This window comes from Pieris rapae, chromosome 17 (genome assembly GCF_905147795.1).
Source record: "Pieris rapae chromosome 17, ilPieRapa1.1, whole genome shotgun sequence".
Classification (NCBI taxonomy): domain Eukaryota; kingdom Metazoa; phylum Arthropoda; class Insecta; order Lepidoptera; family Pieridae; genus Pieris; species Pieris rapae.
Window position 1 is genome coordinate 5,724,839 of NC_059525.1, and position 16,776 is coordinate 5,741,614.

At 36.2% G+C, this 16,776-nt stretch overlaps 1 protein-coding gene across 5 annotated transcripts in view; it reads left to right on the plus strand.

The window, feature by feature from the left end:
* Positions 1-16,776, plus strand: part of LOC110999874 (ankyrin repeat domain-containing protein 17) — a 38,601-nt gene that overhangs the window by 17,305 nt on the left and 4,520 nt on the right. For 3 of the 5 annotated variants that reach the window (XM_022269132.2, XM_022269134.2, XM_022269138.2), the window contains 28 exons: positions 852-936; positions 1,342-1,401; positions 1,987-2,075; positions 2,900-3,040; positions 3,488-3,625; positions 3,975-4,118; positions 4,889-5,052; positions 5,391-5,691; positions 5,942-6,151; positions 6,511-6,783; positions 7,235-7,403; positions 7,711-7,948; positions 8,886-9,018; positions 9,680-9,780; positions 10,047-10,263; positions 10,554-10,700; positions 10,937-11,050; positions 11,132-11,271; positions 11,576-11,728; positions 12,358-12,486; positions 13,116-13,265; positions 13,342-13,498; positions 14,120-14,264; positions 14,492-14,691; positions 14,837-14,977; positions 15,241-15,330; positions 15,904-16,162; positions 16,587-16,675. In XM_022269132.2, the coding sequence (XP_022124824.2) occupies positions 852-936; positions 1,342-1,401; positions 1,987-2,075; positions 2,900-3,040; positions 3,488-3,625; positions 3,975-4,118; positions 4,889-5,052; positions 5,391-5,691; positions 5,942-6,151; positions 6,511-6,783; positions 7,235-7,403; positions 7,711-7,948; positions 8,886-9,018; positions 9,680-9,780; positions 10,047-10,263; positions 10,554-10,700; positions 10,937-11,050; positions 11,132-11,271; positions 11,576-11,728; positions 12,358-12,486; positions 13,116-13,265; positions 13,342-13,498; positions 14,120-14,264; positions 14,492-14,691; positions 14,837-14,977; positions 15,241-15,330; positions 15,904-16,162; positions 16,587-16,675 (4,377 nt within the window). The remainder of the gene's footprint in view (positions 1-851; positions 937-1,341; positions 1,402-1,986; positions 2,076-2,899; positions 3,041-3,487; positions 3,626-3,974; positions 4,119-4,888; positions 5,053-5,390; positions 5,692-5,941; positions 6,152-6,510; positions 6,784-7,234; positions 7,404-7,710; positions 7,949-8,885; positions 9,019-9,679; positions 9,781-10,046; positions 10,264-10,553; positions 10,701-10,936; positions 11,051-11,131; positions 11,272-11,575; positions 11,729-12,357; positions 12,487-13,115; positions 13,266-13,341; positions 13,499-14,119; positions 14,265-14,491; positions 14,692-14,836; positions 14,978-15,240; positions 15,331-15,903; positions 16,163-16,586; positions 16,676-16,776) is intronic. The other 2 variants (XM_022269137.2, XM_022269135.2) reach the window with 2 other exon arrangements.

Genomic DNA, 16,776 nt, shown 5'->3' on the forward strand with positions numbered 1-16,776 from the left:
TTTTATTTAGAAGAGAAAAATCGGGTATTAGAAAAAGTTGTAATTTCGCAGTATGGCAGCATTTGTAGCTAGACTTCTAGCCTTGGGAGAGACGGAAAACTATCTTATAATTTTTACACCTTAATATGATGAGTAACTTCCAATAGCGATTGACAACAGTCTCAATAAAAGAAATAGGTAGTAGTGTTTTAACATCCAAGTTACCAACACCATTTGTGTAAGCTATTTAATACCTCCGACGACTACGTAGTCTAATTATCTAGAAAATATTTAAAAAAATAGACTCGATAATGAGTTTTTCCCCATGACGTCAGCGCTACGGATATTTATAGCTCAATCGTAAGGATCGGTATCGCTATCGGTATTGGAACTTACAAAGGGTGAATCTGTTGACAATGCTATTGTCTGAAAGGGCATAATTTCGAACACGTTAAAATTTTCGTGCATTGTTAACAGATACGTTATCATAAACTAAATGTTTTATGTCTGTGCATTAAACGTTATTGTTAAAAACGGTTTGAACTAAGCATTCTACGATTTTTTTTACATCATTTGTACTCATTATGTATTTATATCCCCCAAAACATATTTCTGGCCACTAAAAACTGCCTATAGGAAATGAAAATTTTCAAAAATTGCGTACTTTGTAGTTTTAGAACTAAATTAACTTTTCATACTTATTACGATGCAATGTAACTACCTAGATTGAAATAACTACAATTGCTTCATTGGATATTTGGCAGAAATATGTATAAATAAATTCATTACACGGCAATTAAGTCTTTTAACACACTTCAATGGTCATGGCTTTTTAATACATATTTGAAAATTTTATTTCTAATTGTACACAGAGAGCCGAAGCCCTAGCGGGACAAGTTCGAAACGAATCACTGCCAGAGACTGAACGGAGTATGCTAGAGCTAACTGATGCATCTGGTAAGTCTGATGTTTTTAAATATTGTAAAAATTCCTGCCACGCACCACCACGATGTGGAACCAGCTGCCCACAGTATTCCCGAACCCATTCGACTTAGGGTCCTTCAAGAAAAGCGTGCCAATTCTTAAAAGGCCGGCAGCGCGCTTGCGTGCCTTCTGGCAGTGCGAGTGTCCATGGGAGGCGGTGTCACTTAACATCAGGTGAGGCTCGTCTGCCTCCTGTAACATAAAAAAAAATGTTCTGTGTAAATCTAAATATTCGAATCGACAAGATTCACTACAGAGATGTAGCAGTGAGATTCAATGTCTTGGCCACTTTCTTAATGGATTTGCCAGTGTGATATAAATTCATTTTAAGAGCAAAAAAGGCCATATTTCAATATAATTGCGATAATTTGTGTAAAGGTCCACCGACGCTCGCCACGTCAGCCTTGCACGCTCTCGATCTACAATTCTGCGCCCAAGGCAAGTTGTTTGTGTTCCCCTATAACCTCCTAGTGCATAAGATCTGCGTTCTGTGTTTTATTTCCAGTTTTATTCCGATTTTTTCTTTATTGGGAATTTCTGAATTTCGTTAATACCTTTGTCTCTAATCATTTGTTGTGTCGCTTATGTTGATTTTCGAAAATTTCTTGATTTAGCTAAACAAAACAGTTAAGATTTTGGATTTGACCTATATGTGCATAAACATTCATATTTTATGTTTTTCAAAATTCACGATTTCCTTTTTCAATCATCAACATTCAAAAGGACGGTAAAAGTCTTCATTTCGGTAACTAAGGAAACATTGTGATATTGTTTAGAAATAGACATTTCTGACAGAACTCCGTTCCCATTTAACCATTTTGGGCGCTTAGTTTGGGTGATATAGGGCTTACCTAAATGTTTGTTTTAGTAACTAATCAACAGATCTTCATCCCTGATGTCGTTCGTTCCCACTTCTGTGTGAGCCAATGCGCAAGGCATCAGGCACAGAAGACTTAATTACCTACTCGCCTATAAACTTGCAATCTGATATATTAATAATCAATAATAATTGTTATATTGCAGGTGCGAAAGTTCATCCACCCGTATCCCCGCCTTACCCCCCTCCGAAACACTTATTCCAAGTGCAGCAACTAGCGACTAACGTAAGCCAGGTAAGATTTTTCCTGATACATAAAATAACATAAAATGCGTTTAAACCGCCGAGCAGAAACATTCCTAGGCTATCTATCATCTATCAATATTTCTATAGAACCTAACATTTACAATTTGTTCACTAGCCCTTGACTAGGTTACGGCTTTGTAAATAGTATTTATTTAGTAAGAATTCTTGTCGACTGTTATTTCGATTTATTATGGTCAGATGAATTAATAAATTCAGTTCATTTCTTTTTGGATTAACTTGAGAGTAGAACACACATTATTTAAATTATTTTCCTTTCCAATCGTATTATTTACGACGTAGCGTCAATCGGAGCCGGTTTTTTTATACTCTAATACCTGCGTTGTGCTCTTAATTAATGTTGTAAAAATAAAAGATTTTTTCGAGTACGTATCAAAGCCTAAATAATTCTATAGAACACACCCATACAAGATCGGCCCCGCGCAAAGGCGACACGTAAATGTGCTAAGTTTGGTTGCAAATTCCTTCTTCTAGACGCGTTGCAACGTCTCGGACAGCACATTCATGATGTGGGTGACGTCACGGTAAAAGTCTATATAGGTACCTATTCGTGTCGTAGGTATTTAAACGTATTTGGTAGTCTTTGTACCAATCAGAGGCTTCTAGACTCTAGAAGAAGTCGTGACGAGTTAGAAGTAGCTTATTATAATATTGGGTAGATTGTCACGGCTTAGATGAATTGGCAAATATTACATTCATTAAATTGTGTCTGACTTTAATATTTTCAAAGACTCGATGGATAGATGTTTTGGTTTTATTTTATTTATATCTTCAATAATAAATTTAATTTTCCAGCTTCAATTGCAAGAACTCCAACAACAGCAGCTTCAGCAATTGACGGCGCAACAACAGCAGCAGCAGCAGAAGAAACAACAACAATTACAGCAACAATATGTACAGGATATGCAGCAGAGGCCTGAAGCGTACGCGCCGCAAGTGAGTTTGTTGTAAAATTTGTTTATGTAAGCAGAATGTCTTATTAATGATGCGGCAAATTTCTTAACTTCATGTGAATCGCATACACATTGGACCATATTTTATTCATTGAAAATAAATATGTAATACATTTTTAGATAGAGCCAAAAAATATTGAACCTTGCTTCCTTAAAGCCAACAAGCTACTTCCGCGCTTAGAGCGTTATCTATTTGGAAGAGCATCAGTTGAATTGTTGTAATTATTTTTCAGTGATATTTTATAAATACAAATGAGCTTCGTATAGAGATATTTTCTGTTTACCAAGCTTTGTAAGACCATGCGTCCATTCCGTATATTTACTGCGAAAATGTAATTGGTTAGTCGCAGAACGCAGCCCTATAGCACATTAAGAGTCGGGTAATTTTTGTACAGTGATTTTGGTTTTGTCTAATAAATGTCATCCGCAGGTGGGTGACGAGGTAAGCGCGGGTGATGGCAACTCGGTGGAAGCGCGTGGCCTGGGCGCGGTTCTCGCGTATCTTCAACGGGAAGTGCCTTCACTCGTAGCCCTACCACCCAATGAGCTCAGAACCCTTGTGCTGCAGGTAAAACACTCTTCCCTAATTCCTTTGTATTATGTTTGCATATGTGAGAGTTTTTAAAATTAATATAGTGAAAAATAGTGTTATATAATGCAAGAAATATAATACCAATATATAAAAAAATAGATCATTCGATCATAATTAAGCAACAAAGCTTTAAATCATATATATAATACACCATAGGTAATTTCATAAAGCGAACTCAAACACGGAGAGAACGTACTTTCATCGGCAGTTCGATTGTATCAATTATACAATTCTAGATAAGTTTGATAATTCTATAATTTTTATGACTGTATGCAAGAAAATTATAAAAATCGAAAAACAGATATTTATATTAATTGATTTCCAGGTGATGCAGCAGAAGTCCCATGAGCTTCAGCTGGACAAATGCGCGGGCGAGGGCGATGGCAGTGGGGAGGAAGGCGACGAAAGACACGCCAGACGTCTGCTAGCTGCCGCCGAGGAGGCTCTCACTGCTGACTGTGATATGCAGGTGGGTCTTGGCAGATACTTTTTATTTGGTTTATTTAGCTAGCAGTGATGGTTTAAAACTCGGGGCCTTATAAGTATTGTTGAAATCCAAAGTAATTACGGTATATTAAAACTTAAAACTGTAGGTTTTTTTGGTAAAAAAAATATTTCTATCAAATTCCAGAACTGCAAAATGTTTTCTTATTCTGTGTTTATCCTACCTTTCTCTTAATTTAAATCTCTGTATTACTTTATAATACAGATATGTTTAAGTATATTAAAGCTGTTCGAAATAGATAACAATTTCTCCATATCCTTATGACTGACCATATTGTATGCCTTTCGTCCTAATAACCCCTTATTACCCTTACCACACGGTATCTTCTCAGGACTTATCTTTTATATAAAATTCTCGTGTCTCGGTGTTTATGGTTAATTCTCATGAAATTATGTGTGCATATTGGGTAGGTCTGAGAATCAGACAACATCTATTTTTCATCTCCCTAAATGTTAAGGGCAGTCACCTCAAAATATTTTTTTTTAATTTTTAGTAAATTTTTATTTTTTTATCAACTGTACCAACAGCATTAAAAATACATACAACCCAAAATTTTCAACCCTCTACGATCAACCCCTATTTTTTATTATAAATGATATACATGGCAAAACGACGTTTGCCAGGTCAGCTAGTTTTAGAATACGGCCACTGAACCGGTTTTTGTGGTACAATGTCTTATCAATTTAAGCTTTATGTAAATGGTAATACTTGTATAAACTAATCCTATGTTTTAGGGAATGCAACTGGTTGGTCAACCCGTGCATGAGTTTCCTGAAACGGTTGCGCCGACGTCCCTAGAGCCTCCTCCTACGGAGCCGAGACCTGATCTGGAAGTTCCCTCTGACCATCACCATCACTTCGCCTTACCACCGCCAGCTATAACTTATGACGACTTTAGGTAAATACCGATTTATCGATTTTTATAATACTTAAACTGGAAGTCGCTAAACTCTTAACAAAACTGTTTTCTAAATTAATAGGCACTGATTTTAAAAGTTTTTTTTATTATTGTTTATCGAAAATATTTAGTAAGTAATTAATTTTAGATCTAAGAATTTAAAATTAAATAAGAAAAAGATAATTTTAACATTAATAAATGCTGACTTTGAAATCTTTGAAAAGTGTGTTTGAAAAGTCAAAAGTATTTTATGTGTAATAAATAAAACATTCTGAATATCAAGGTGTTTTTATATTAGTAGTTATGTTGGTGCTATACACGTCAATAATATGTTACAGAACGTCATACGCACCGCCAGTAGTGCCAACCACCATGCCCAGTGACATGCAACCGGCCTTCAACCTGACTCTGCCGGAAATCACGGCCAGCGTCAACGCGGGCCTCACAGCCGCTATGGCAGCCGGTGTAGCGCCGAGCCTGTCAGCCCAACTGGCACGTGACATGATCCTGGGGCTGACGGCACAGGTGCCGGCCGCCGCGCCCGCCCTCCCCACTTCGTACACCCCGCCCTTGCCACACCCGACCAAGAGGGACCATCATCACCAGGCTACCAATACCAGTGGAATTAAGACTAAAAAGGTAAATTGTTGAAAGTATAAACTAATCTACTTACTCTAACTTCAACCATTTTTTTAACTTTCACTTATTCGACAGAACTCAAGTGGAGATTGTAGGTTTTGATACCTTTTGGTATACGATGAGGTGATACGCGCTTTAGATTTGCTAGTAAAACAAAATTAGGTCTGTAGGTAGATTTCATGTAGAAAATCCATGTGGGACCCCTAATTCAGCGGTTAATAAATTAAAAAAAAAAATCGCTTTGTTTTAGAACCGTTTTGGCAATCGCGGGTGCCGAACGGAGACGTACGGTGCTTCACCCCCTCAGCCTGCGCCTGCGGCCTATCCCTCAATGGACGTGGACTCGGAAACGGACTCGAACCACGACACGGCGTTGACCCTGGCCTGCGCCGGAGGTCACGAAGAGCTGGTAGAGTTGCTTTTAGCGAGGGGGGCGGATATTGAGCATCGGGACAAGAAGGTACTGTAGTTTTTGACTTCATTAAACAAAACATTTTTGTCACATAATTTTAATTAAAAAAAAAAAATGTGTACGGAATGTGTTTCCTCTGATATAGGTTGAATGTTAATTTCTGTGTTAGCATATTACCATTGATACGAGGGTTGTCATTATAATAACACCTAGTAACAATAATGCTGAAGATAATAACAGATATAATGATTACACTAAGGAGTTTATAATATTTTTTCTTATAAAATACAATTGAATACTTAATATGCCCTTTTGTATATTATATATAAATAAGATGTGGACAAATGAAGGTTTATTATTATATTAGTTACTTTTTGACAAAAAAATTAATCGCTAACTGTTTTTAGGGCTTCACACCTCTAATACTAGCGGCGACGGCGGGCCACGAGAAGATAGTAGAGATCCTTCTGAATCACGGAGCGGATATCGAAGCCCAATCGGAAAGGACGAAGGACACCCCCCTCTCCCTCGCCTGCAGTGGGGGCAGGTACGACGTCGTGGAGCTGATACTCAGTCGCGGTGCGAATAAAGAACACAGAAATGTGTCCGACTATACACCCCTCTCATTGGCTGCTTCGGGCGGATACGTCAATATTATACGGCTTTTGTTACATCACCAGGTAATTTTTCATTCTCTTTATCATATGATGTGGGGTTTAGGGTAAATTTCAGAGTCCACAGTGACGTCGTCCAATGCATTTTGGACATACTTAGTCTGGACTCTTGTCACTTAAAAAATAAAAAAATATTAATTATTATTATTTTATTTATTTTTTATTAATTTAAATTTTTATTGGTAGAGGTGATGCCAATTATTTTAAGACAATTTCTTTACCAGATAGTTAAATGTCTGTGGTAGATACAATAAATATGATTTTATTGTATCTACCAAACACATTTAACTTTTCACAATGACATGAACTTATTTTAGACGAAGTATGTATTCAGATCTGAATCTAATTCGTTACCTTGTCAGTTAACCACATTATGAACAAATGCTGCTTAGCTATGTATACTTGGCTAAACAAATAATTGTTTAAAGATTTTAATTAGCGAAAAAATGTTATACAGGCGGAGATTAACTCCCGTACTGGTTCGAAGTTGGGAATATCACCTTTAATGTTAGCGGCTATGAATGGGCATACGGCGGCTGTTCGACTCCTATTGGACTGCGGTTCGGATATCAACGCGCAGATTGAGACCAATCGCAATACAGCGCTTACCCTGGCCTGTTTCCAAGGTAAAGATAAACAGTTTGTCGCAATTATTTTAAAGATAATGTACGATTATCCATGTCTTCTAGGTCATACCTTCAATTTTTTTTTAGGTTGTGAGAGTATATAGTCTTCCACTTTAGCATGAGTTTAGAAAATTTATTGATTTAATTAAGTAAAATCTTCACGAAAATTAATATTAAAAAAAAGGAAGGTGTTGCTATATAGATTTCGTTCCTTAACAACCCATAACATTTTCGTTGGAGTTTTAACACAGGACCTGATCTAGACCTGACTGGTGATCTGGAACTCAAATATTTCTCGTTCTCACAGGCCGCCACGAAGTCGTAAGCCTTCTCCTAGACCGCAAAGCGAACGTAGAACACCGAGCCAAGACTGGTTTAACACCCTTAATGGAGGCAGCTAGCGGGGGGTACGTGGAAGTGGGAAGAGTTCTCCTAGATAAAGGGGCAGACGTCAATGCGCCACCCGTGCCTTCGTCAAGGGACACCGCCCTTACCATAGCAGCTGATAAGGGGCATACTAAGTTCGTCGAGCTACTACTGCAGAGGTGGGTGAATTGAACTTAATATATAATTATTCTTTACACAAATCCATTTAAGTAAGTTCTACTCAAAGATTAGTACAAACATACACAACAAATAAATTAAAAATAAAATAAATAAATAACCCGTCTACGCGTACACTTGTCTGCCACAGCCGACAAGCGTACGCACATACTGCCTAACAATTTGCGACTGAGTGCGGGCTTCTATTGTACTGAGCCTTTTTACTTCCTACTGCCTCGCAATCCGCGTAAATTAATGCCGTTATTTTCCGGCGGTTTGCCCCGAAGTCATGAGCCTATGAACCTGGGAAACATGTCCCAGGCACTGCATAAGAGTGGCAGTCTCAACGGCATCCTAAAGGCCTTATTTTAGTTTTGGTTGTATGCCTTAAAAAGGGTGATTTGACTACAATACAACAATGAGCAAACTATGTCTATGCATGCTTCTAAGTGATAGTGTATTCTCACATTGAGCATTTTATCAAAATTCGTTATGTTCCCTTTGGACATAAACTTATTTATACCGTATAATAATATAAAAGTGTGTGTATACTTCTTTGGCGTATGGAAAAAAATGTGATGAGTGATTAACGATAAATATTAAAATTAATCAAAAAGTTTTTTTTACTAAATAAATTATTAGTAAATACAATAATCGTCGTATATGAAATTGATTTGTAAACACCAAAATAATATTTATTTATGTGTTTAATTGTACAGTTACGAAACACGTGTTCTAAATATAAAAATACGACCTGAACATTGTTGTCGATTTCCATGCCACCTAGACCTAACTTTACGATGTCGAATTTTGGTGTTGGTGTGCGCGCGCATCGTAAAAATTCACTCATTTTTCATTTTTTCTTCTTAATCTTAATTCAATTCGTCTAAAGAAAATAGCTACTTATCCAATGAGGTAACTACAATAATTTTATTATAGGCGAGCCGCAGTAGAAGTGAAAAACAAGAAAGGAAATTCTCCCTTATGGTTGGCAGCGAACGGCGGCCATCTTGCAGTTGTCGAGATGCTGTACGCGGCTGGTGCAGACATCGACTCACAGGACAATAGAAAGGTCGGTTAATTATGCGATTTATTATTACTATGTAAAATTTTATTGGATTTTGTCAATAGATCTATTAGTTTTAGTCTATACGGTGAATACGATAAAAATCACAAGTAAACGAACAATATGATAATGGATGCTGTAATAAATGTACGAAGCTAAGTTAAAAAAGTTGGTCAAGAGTACTGTTAATAGAATGCCAAAAATCTTGACACAAGATTTATCATGGGCAAAGGTTGGCTAAGATTGAGGTGTGTTGGCCTAGTGGCTTCAGCGTGCGACTCTCATCCCTGAGGTCGTAGGTTCGATCCCCGGCTGTGCACCAATGGACTTTCGTTCTATGTGCGCATTTAACATTTGCTCGAACGGTGAATGAAAACATCGTAAGGAAACCGACATGTCTTAGACCCAAAAAGTTGACGACGTGTGTCAGGCACTGAAGGCTGATCACCTACTTGCCTATTAGATTTAAAAATGATCATGAAACAAAATCAAAAATCTGCGGCCAAGACCTAAAGAGGTTGTAGCGCCACTGATTTATTTATTTTTAAATTTTGGCTAACATCTCATGTACTTGGGGTTTTAAAGTTTCGATTTAATCATAGATACAAACTGTGTTAAAAACTAATCATTGAATATATGTATATTAATTAATATATTTTTTCATCAGGTATCTTGCCTGATGGCAGCCTTCCGCAAGGGCCATACAAAAGTGGTTAAGTGGATGGTTGGTGTCGTCACGCAATTCCCTTCAGACCAGGAAATGACGAGGTATGTTATACATTTTTTTTATATACTCTAGGTCTTTATGAACTGTAAATAGCATTCTTTGTTAGTAATTTGATTTTTGCATTGTATTTACATACGATTTTTTTCGTCTTTACATTGTGGATTTTTTAAAGGCGAGTCTTTTAGACGTGTAACACAAATCTTAACAAAAACTCATAACTCAAACCCAATTACCACTAGCAAAATTTATATTGAATCAAGGCAATTTCATTTGTTACCTATAATTGATTTTATTTTGTTGCATTTAGGTACATTTGTACAATATCGGATAAAGAGTTGCTAGAAAAATGCCAAGAGTGCGTGCGCGTCATTCGAGCAGCGAAAGAAACACAAGCGGCGAGGGCTAATCAAAATGCCACCATTTTACTAGAAGAGTTAGACGCTGAACGGTGCCGGGAAGAGAGCCGCAGACAGGCAGCTGCTAGAAGGCGAGAGAGGAAGAAGAAAAAGAAGATGGAGAAGAAGGTATATATTCTTAAATGCAAATAGATTTTATATGATTTTTAATACGATGTCACTGTTTTCAAGACTATTTTTTTTGTATCTATTTTATTAATAAATAACTTAGATCTCTTATATATGCTCAACCGGTTAAAATTGTTAAAACTACTGTTATGAATCTAAATTTTTCACTAATTTTGGAACTGCCCTGACATTCTGAAATTCTTTCTTACGTTGTTAAAATGCAGAATTTGTTTATTGATTGAACTTTACATACATAAGTGTTTTATCTATATCTACGTCTCTTGTTACAGGAGGAACGACGTAAACTGCAAGCGGAGAATGAAAAGAACAGCCTGTACTGCGAAAAGGCATCTGGGGAGTTGTCAGAAGGCGGAGAGCCTGATGATGAGCCCGTGCCCAAGGAGGAAGGTGACTCCGGCATTGACGCCAACTCACAGGTATATCTCTTAATGACACAGAATAGAAGTACTTTCTGCTCGTGGACAGTTCAATAGCTTTTGTTTCAATAAAACTGATATAATCGGAAATTTGTTTGTTTTTAAACATAACGTTTTGTTAATAAATACTGGGCTGTATTTAATACATGATAAATTTTTGAATTAACTTGTAAAAATACTATATTTAATGTCTTATTAAAAAAGTGAAAATTTTATAATATTTTTCGTTTATTTAGGGTTCCTGTTCATCATCGGATGTGAAAGCTCCGCCCGCTTCAAGCAAAAGTAAGAAAAAGAAAAAAGAAGAAAAGACACCTCCACCCGCACCTTCTAAGAAACAGCCTGATAAAGTAAGAAACCTTTAAAAAATACAATATATAAACCTCATAGAATATACTTAATTCTCACAAACGCGTATTTAATCTTCATAGACAAAGCCCAAAATAGAGACAAAAGAGAAAGAAGTCACCTCTAAGAGCGAAAAGAAGCAAGAGAAAGAGAACGTTGCGCCCGCGCCTCTTGCCACTCCTGTCACTCCACCAAAGCACGAGCGACGAGAGAAGAAAGAAAAGTGAGTTATTATATTTTTTTATATTTATGTATTGTAAGTCATGTAAACAAAATTGTAATGCATGTGTTTGTTACCTATTTTAACTATTGATTAATGTCTTAAATAGAACCTCAAAATCCTAATATTTTTAGTAAATAGTTTAAACTCCTAAATTGCATTACATGTATTGATGTTGCATGAACTTTGTGTTGCTTAGTCTGTAATTGAGTAGATTAATTAGAATTTTTATGATCTAATAATATTTTAAAGAAATTTATCTTAACGGTGTTTGGGGAGTGGGGTTAAAAGGTGAATGTTGTTGCAGAAAACAAGAAGAAGATGCTAAAAGCATCGCAGTACAGAATATTAACAAATTTGGGAACAGCTCTAGAAAGAGCCAAGTATTTGAATCGTCTAGGTTTAACGTGGAGAAAGACGACGTTGACACGATCGAGAAAAATAAAAAAATATTCAGCCAGTAAGTTGACATGACCAGAGATTATATAAAATAAACATATCGATGTCAAAGTTGATCTGCCTTCGACAAGTTAGTTTTGGGTGTCTGTAGTTAATATTTGATGTGCTAATGCATGTTTATTTTTTGATTTTTATTTGATTAAATTCTGTTATAATTAATTCAATTAAAAAAACAAAGTTAAGAAGCTTTGATTGCATCGATTTGATAAAAATGAGCTAAATTTTTAAATATTTAAATATTACACCCTTTTGGATCGAAGAATTCTTTTACTTTAGTTAAAACATGTGTTTGTAACCGTGTTATGTATAGTTTTGATGAAATTGGGACCTATTTTCTATATTTAGGATGTTGGCAATAATTGATTTATTAAGAGAAATTTAATTTAAATTAAAAGAAGTTGTCATAAGATACAACCTCATATTCATTTGTTTTATTGTATATATTATGTTCTTAATTCAGGATTAAACTTGTTTGCTTGCAAGTAAGGTTCTTTCGAGCTGAAAGACGAAAAAATAAATATCCTGAAACGAAAATGTCCCACGTACGAGTAAGAGCGTGTCACGCATTTCTTTAACGGAGTTGTCTTTTATGTATGCGTGGAATGGTAAATAATTTATTTATTTCTTTAGATGGGAGACGGAAGGCAAAAATACGTCTCCAAAGGGGGCAACTGCTCCTGGTGCTTCGCGTCGCGAGGAGGGCTGGAAGGAAGTCGTCAGAAAATCCAGCGTTCAACCTCCATCTGCAGTGGAGCCTGGGTATATTTTCTTCTATTTTTATTTTGAATATAGAAAAATGTAGTCTTCTCCACTCAATATGCGTTAATAGTTCTTAAATCATATGCAAAAATGTACAATTTTACGTAATAGCTGTTAATTTAGAATAACCAAATAACTTTTTTACTAAATTGACTTTCTCGTCCACGACAGCACTTGATTTATATCCGATACGACTTAGGGGGTCTTAAAAACCCTTATTGGATGCTCATTATCAGGGTTGACACTTAGTTTTAGGTGAATTGCTCGTTTAACATTGTCTTTAAACGGTCTCTTGGTGCAGACATCCCGTACTTTCACTATTACATTCACTATTAGTTGCGGTACGTCTTTAGGGCTTAGGGATCCGTAAGGTTGTTAGGTTCATACGTCTCATCCTCTCAAATTAGTCATCTAGAGCAGCTAGCTCATACATACATTACATATACTCCGGACATTCAATACATATAAATTTTAAACACACATTTCACAGTCCAAAGTATGTATGTATCTATTTAAGAAATCGACAATAGTATCGCATCTTCTAAGCTTTACCTAATCATGCAAACTAGAATCTTGTGCCTTCTTCCCACTAGGAGTACACGCATGAACTAATAAATAAAAAATTCTAGGTGTAAGAAAGTGTGCGTAGCGTCTCATGCGATATCCCGTGTGATCGGTCGCGCCGGCTCGAACATTAACGCGATCCGATCGGCGACCGGCGCTCACATCGAAGTCGACAAGCAGACTAAAGGACAGGGAGAGCGGATTATTACTATCAAGTATATGTCTTTTAAAATTTATAGCTGAGATAATACAATACTTCACGAATTCACATGTGTTTATAAACTTTTGCAGAGGCTCTACGGAAGCTACGAAGCAAGCGGCCAGCCTTATTGCAGCAATGATACGTGATCCAGAAGCGGACATAGCGCAGTTGTTGCCCCGGGCCAAGTTACCTGCGCCTACACCACAACCAGCTATTGTTAAGCCTGCTAAACAACCTACGCCTAAGGTAAACGTCATTCATTTGGTGTAGAAATAAATATTTATTAGAGTAGGAATGTATTTTATATAATTTAGGTCTTAGTTATTATATATTGTTAGTTTTTGTGTTATATATAATTTAAGTTAGATGTAGGAGTAATAATTTTAAGATATTTATGTAATTTAATGAATACACTTTCCATAGAAAATAGATGATAGATTCATTTCTGACTGTCTTTTGAAAGAATAGACTTAATATCCGTAATTTTTTTCAATTCAGTTATAGTATAGTATATAGTAATATAGAGTATATTTATTAGAGTAGAAATGTATTTTATATAAATTAGGTCTTAGTTGTTATATATTGTTAGTTTTTGTGTTATATATAATTTAAGTTAGATGTAGGAGTAATAATTTTAAGATATTTATGTAATTTAATGAATACACTTTCCATAGATAATAGATGATAGATTCATTTCTGACTGTCTTTTGAAAGAATAGACTTAATATCCGTAATTTTTTTCAATTCAGTTATAGTATAGTATATAGTAATATAGTAGTAACTAGTAGGCTTTGATGTGGTGGAAAAAATTTATTCAAATTTTCTCTATATAAATTTATTATTTACGAGTAAAACTTATTAATTCAGGTGGCTCATACCAGTAGCGTGCCAGTGACAAGTCGAGTAGGTCCAACGACCAGTACGGGGATAGTAACGAGCGCGCCCGCACCTGCGCGTACGCCTGCCAAGCAACACACGCCTGCGAGACCGCCCACACGGACGCATACACACCGTTAGTATTATTATTATCTAGTTCTTATGTCATGTGAATTTCTTTTTATTGTGAAGTTATTTATTATTAAAAATCTTAGTAAACTTTTGATCTTACTTACTTGGAGGGGGGGCTATTAATCCAATGAAGATAAATCACAAAATGTGTCATTTTCGTAATACAAGTATTTTCAGATACCTATTTAGACTGTTTGTAATTCAATAAAATATATTTAATTTAAAACACAGCCATCACAACACAAAGCAACGAAAAGCGTGCCCCAAGTGCCCCTGGTGCCCCAATAAGCTCAGTAAGCTCGAGCACCGCGACGGCAAAGCCGGGCGCGTTGTCGTACACGGGTGCCATCGTGGGCGCTAGGAGCCACACCTTCGCCGCTAAACTCACTGCCACGCCCCCTCTGGACACGAAGCCTAGGCCTACCACACAGGTAAATGGCAATACTATGTGTCAATTATTATATAATAATATTGTTTTCTCACTTAATAAAACTGTAGCATGTAACCTTAAATTTGGTAGAATTTTGAGGCATCAAAGTTTAATAAGGAATCACAAAGTGATATATCTCATTATAGGTATGCGCCAGCCCATCAAGTGCGGCAAGTAGTGGGGCGAGTTCGTCTCCTCTCAAGAGCCGTACACCGCCCCCTACACCTCGGCCCCCTCTGCCCACGCCCCCTAGATCTGACGACCCAAGACTCGTCGAAAGACTGCAGGTATGTCCCATCACCGTTACTAATAGATCACAATTTCTTTTTTATATTTACAATAAATAAAAGCATTGAAATATTTTTCATATTAATTATTTTTATGATACTATTATATATTATTATTGATATTCACTGTTTGCTTTGATGATTGTAATTTTTAGATAAAGTTATTACTTTAACAATTTCTACCTCTGTGTAGTGTATTCACCTCATATTTGTACTTTACAATATTAAATACTTAATACTCATTGTAAATATGTTATTCCCAGCTAAGTCCAGACAACTCCAGTACATGGAGCAACGAAGAAAACCCAGTGAATACATCAACTTCAGCTCTACACATCAATACTACCCCGCAGGTTAGTATCGATTCACTTAATTTAAATTATCAGTATAAATTCGATATTATTGCATTTATATTTTAAGGGGAAACTTAATATTTACAGTTCTATAGTAGTGTCTAGACTCTAGTATAATGTATACAAATATTTGAATCGATAATGTTAAATATTACTAAATGTTTTTGCAAGGGAAAGAAGTAAGATTAATTCATTTTTGGAACTAAATATGTTTTCCATGAACATCCATGTACTTTGCTCTAGTCTTTTACTAAAAGTGATTTTTAAAAACTAAACTAACTTCAAATACCTGCAAAGACACCACACATACGGTATACATACCATACACGTATTTTCCAAAAATACATGGACTAAATGTAGCACACATTCTTGGAAGCCTCATTAAATTTCCAAGCATTTTCTAATTACAACAATATCATGTTAATACAGTCGAAACTGATAATCCTTTTTCAAGATCGGTTAAAAATTGTGACTGTTCTGTTTTTAATTAACGCATGGTTAAATGAATCCAATTGTATTCCAATATCACACATTACTTTTTAATTTTACTGAATTTTTGGAACGACATTCCAGTCAACTGGCAGCGCAGGCAGCAGTGCAGGCACCCAAGAATACTCTCTCTTCCAGGCGGGTCACCTCCCTGGCAACACAGCGCCAGGTCCCGGGGTATGGGGTGAACCGTCGCATAGCGAACCTCCGCCCCCGCAAGTGGACGCGAGCAAGGCCCCGGGATATCGTGGGGCGGGTGGCTGCTCACCCTGCTCAAGGACTTCCTCCCACGGCTCTACTCCGCCGCCCTATCATCAGCCGTACCATCAGCAGAATGCTATAGGTATATATGAACTTTGAATTGCCATAAACTTTATTTAAAGAAATTTCTTTAATTATTATGATTTGTGGCTTTAGTAGCAAGTTTATGCCTTAATAATTTAAAGAAAATGGTTAAAACGGGGGTCTGAAGAAGGTCCCAAATATTAGCGGTTTCCATTTTAGTTACACCCTAAATAGATTTAATAATTAACAAGGTATAATTTTTAAAATCTATGTGAATGTATTTTCTATTTATGTCACATTTTCAGGCTCAGTCAGTGAGCAATCAATCGGTATATGAACATTCGTGATCTTTATATATTAAAAAACAAATGAGATAAATTTCTTTTAATTTAAAGTATTAAGCATTATACTTGCGATGGTTTAAAACAATCATGATATACCATGGATCAAATCTTACTTAACTAATAAATTGATAAATCTAGGTAACAACATGAACGCTATGGACATGAGTGGTCTATCCCGGAACGGACCCATGTATCAAGATAACTCGCGAAATGGACACAACATCATGGTATGGTTGATTCAATATTAATTGTTAACACATAATTAAATTATAAAACTTTCTCCAATCCGCACTGTGACTCATAGAAGTACGCGTCGAACGATTTATCT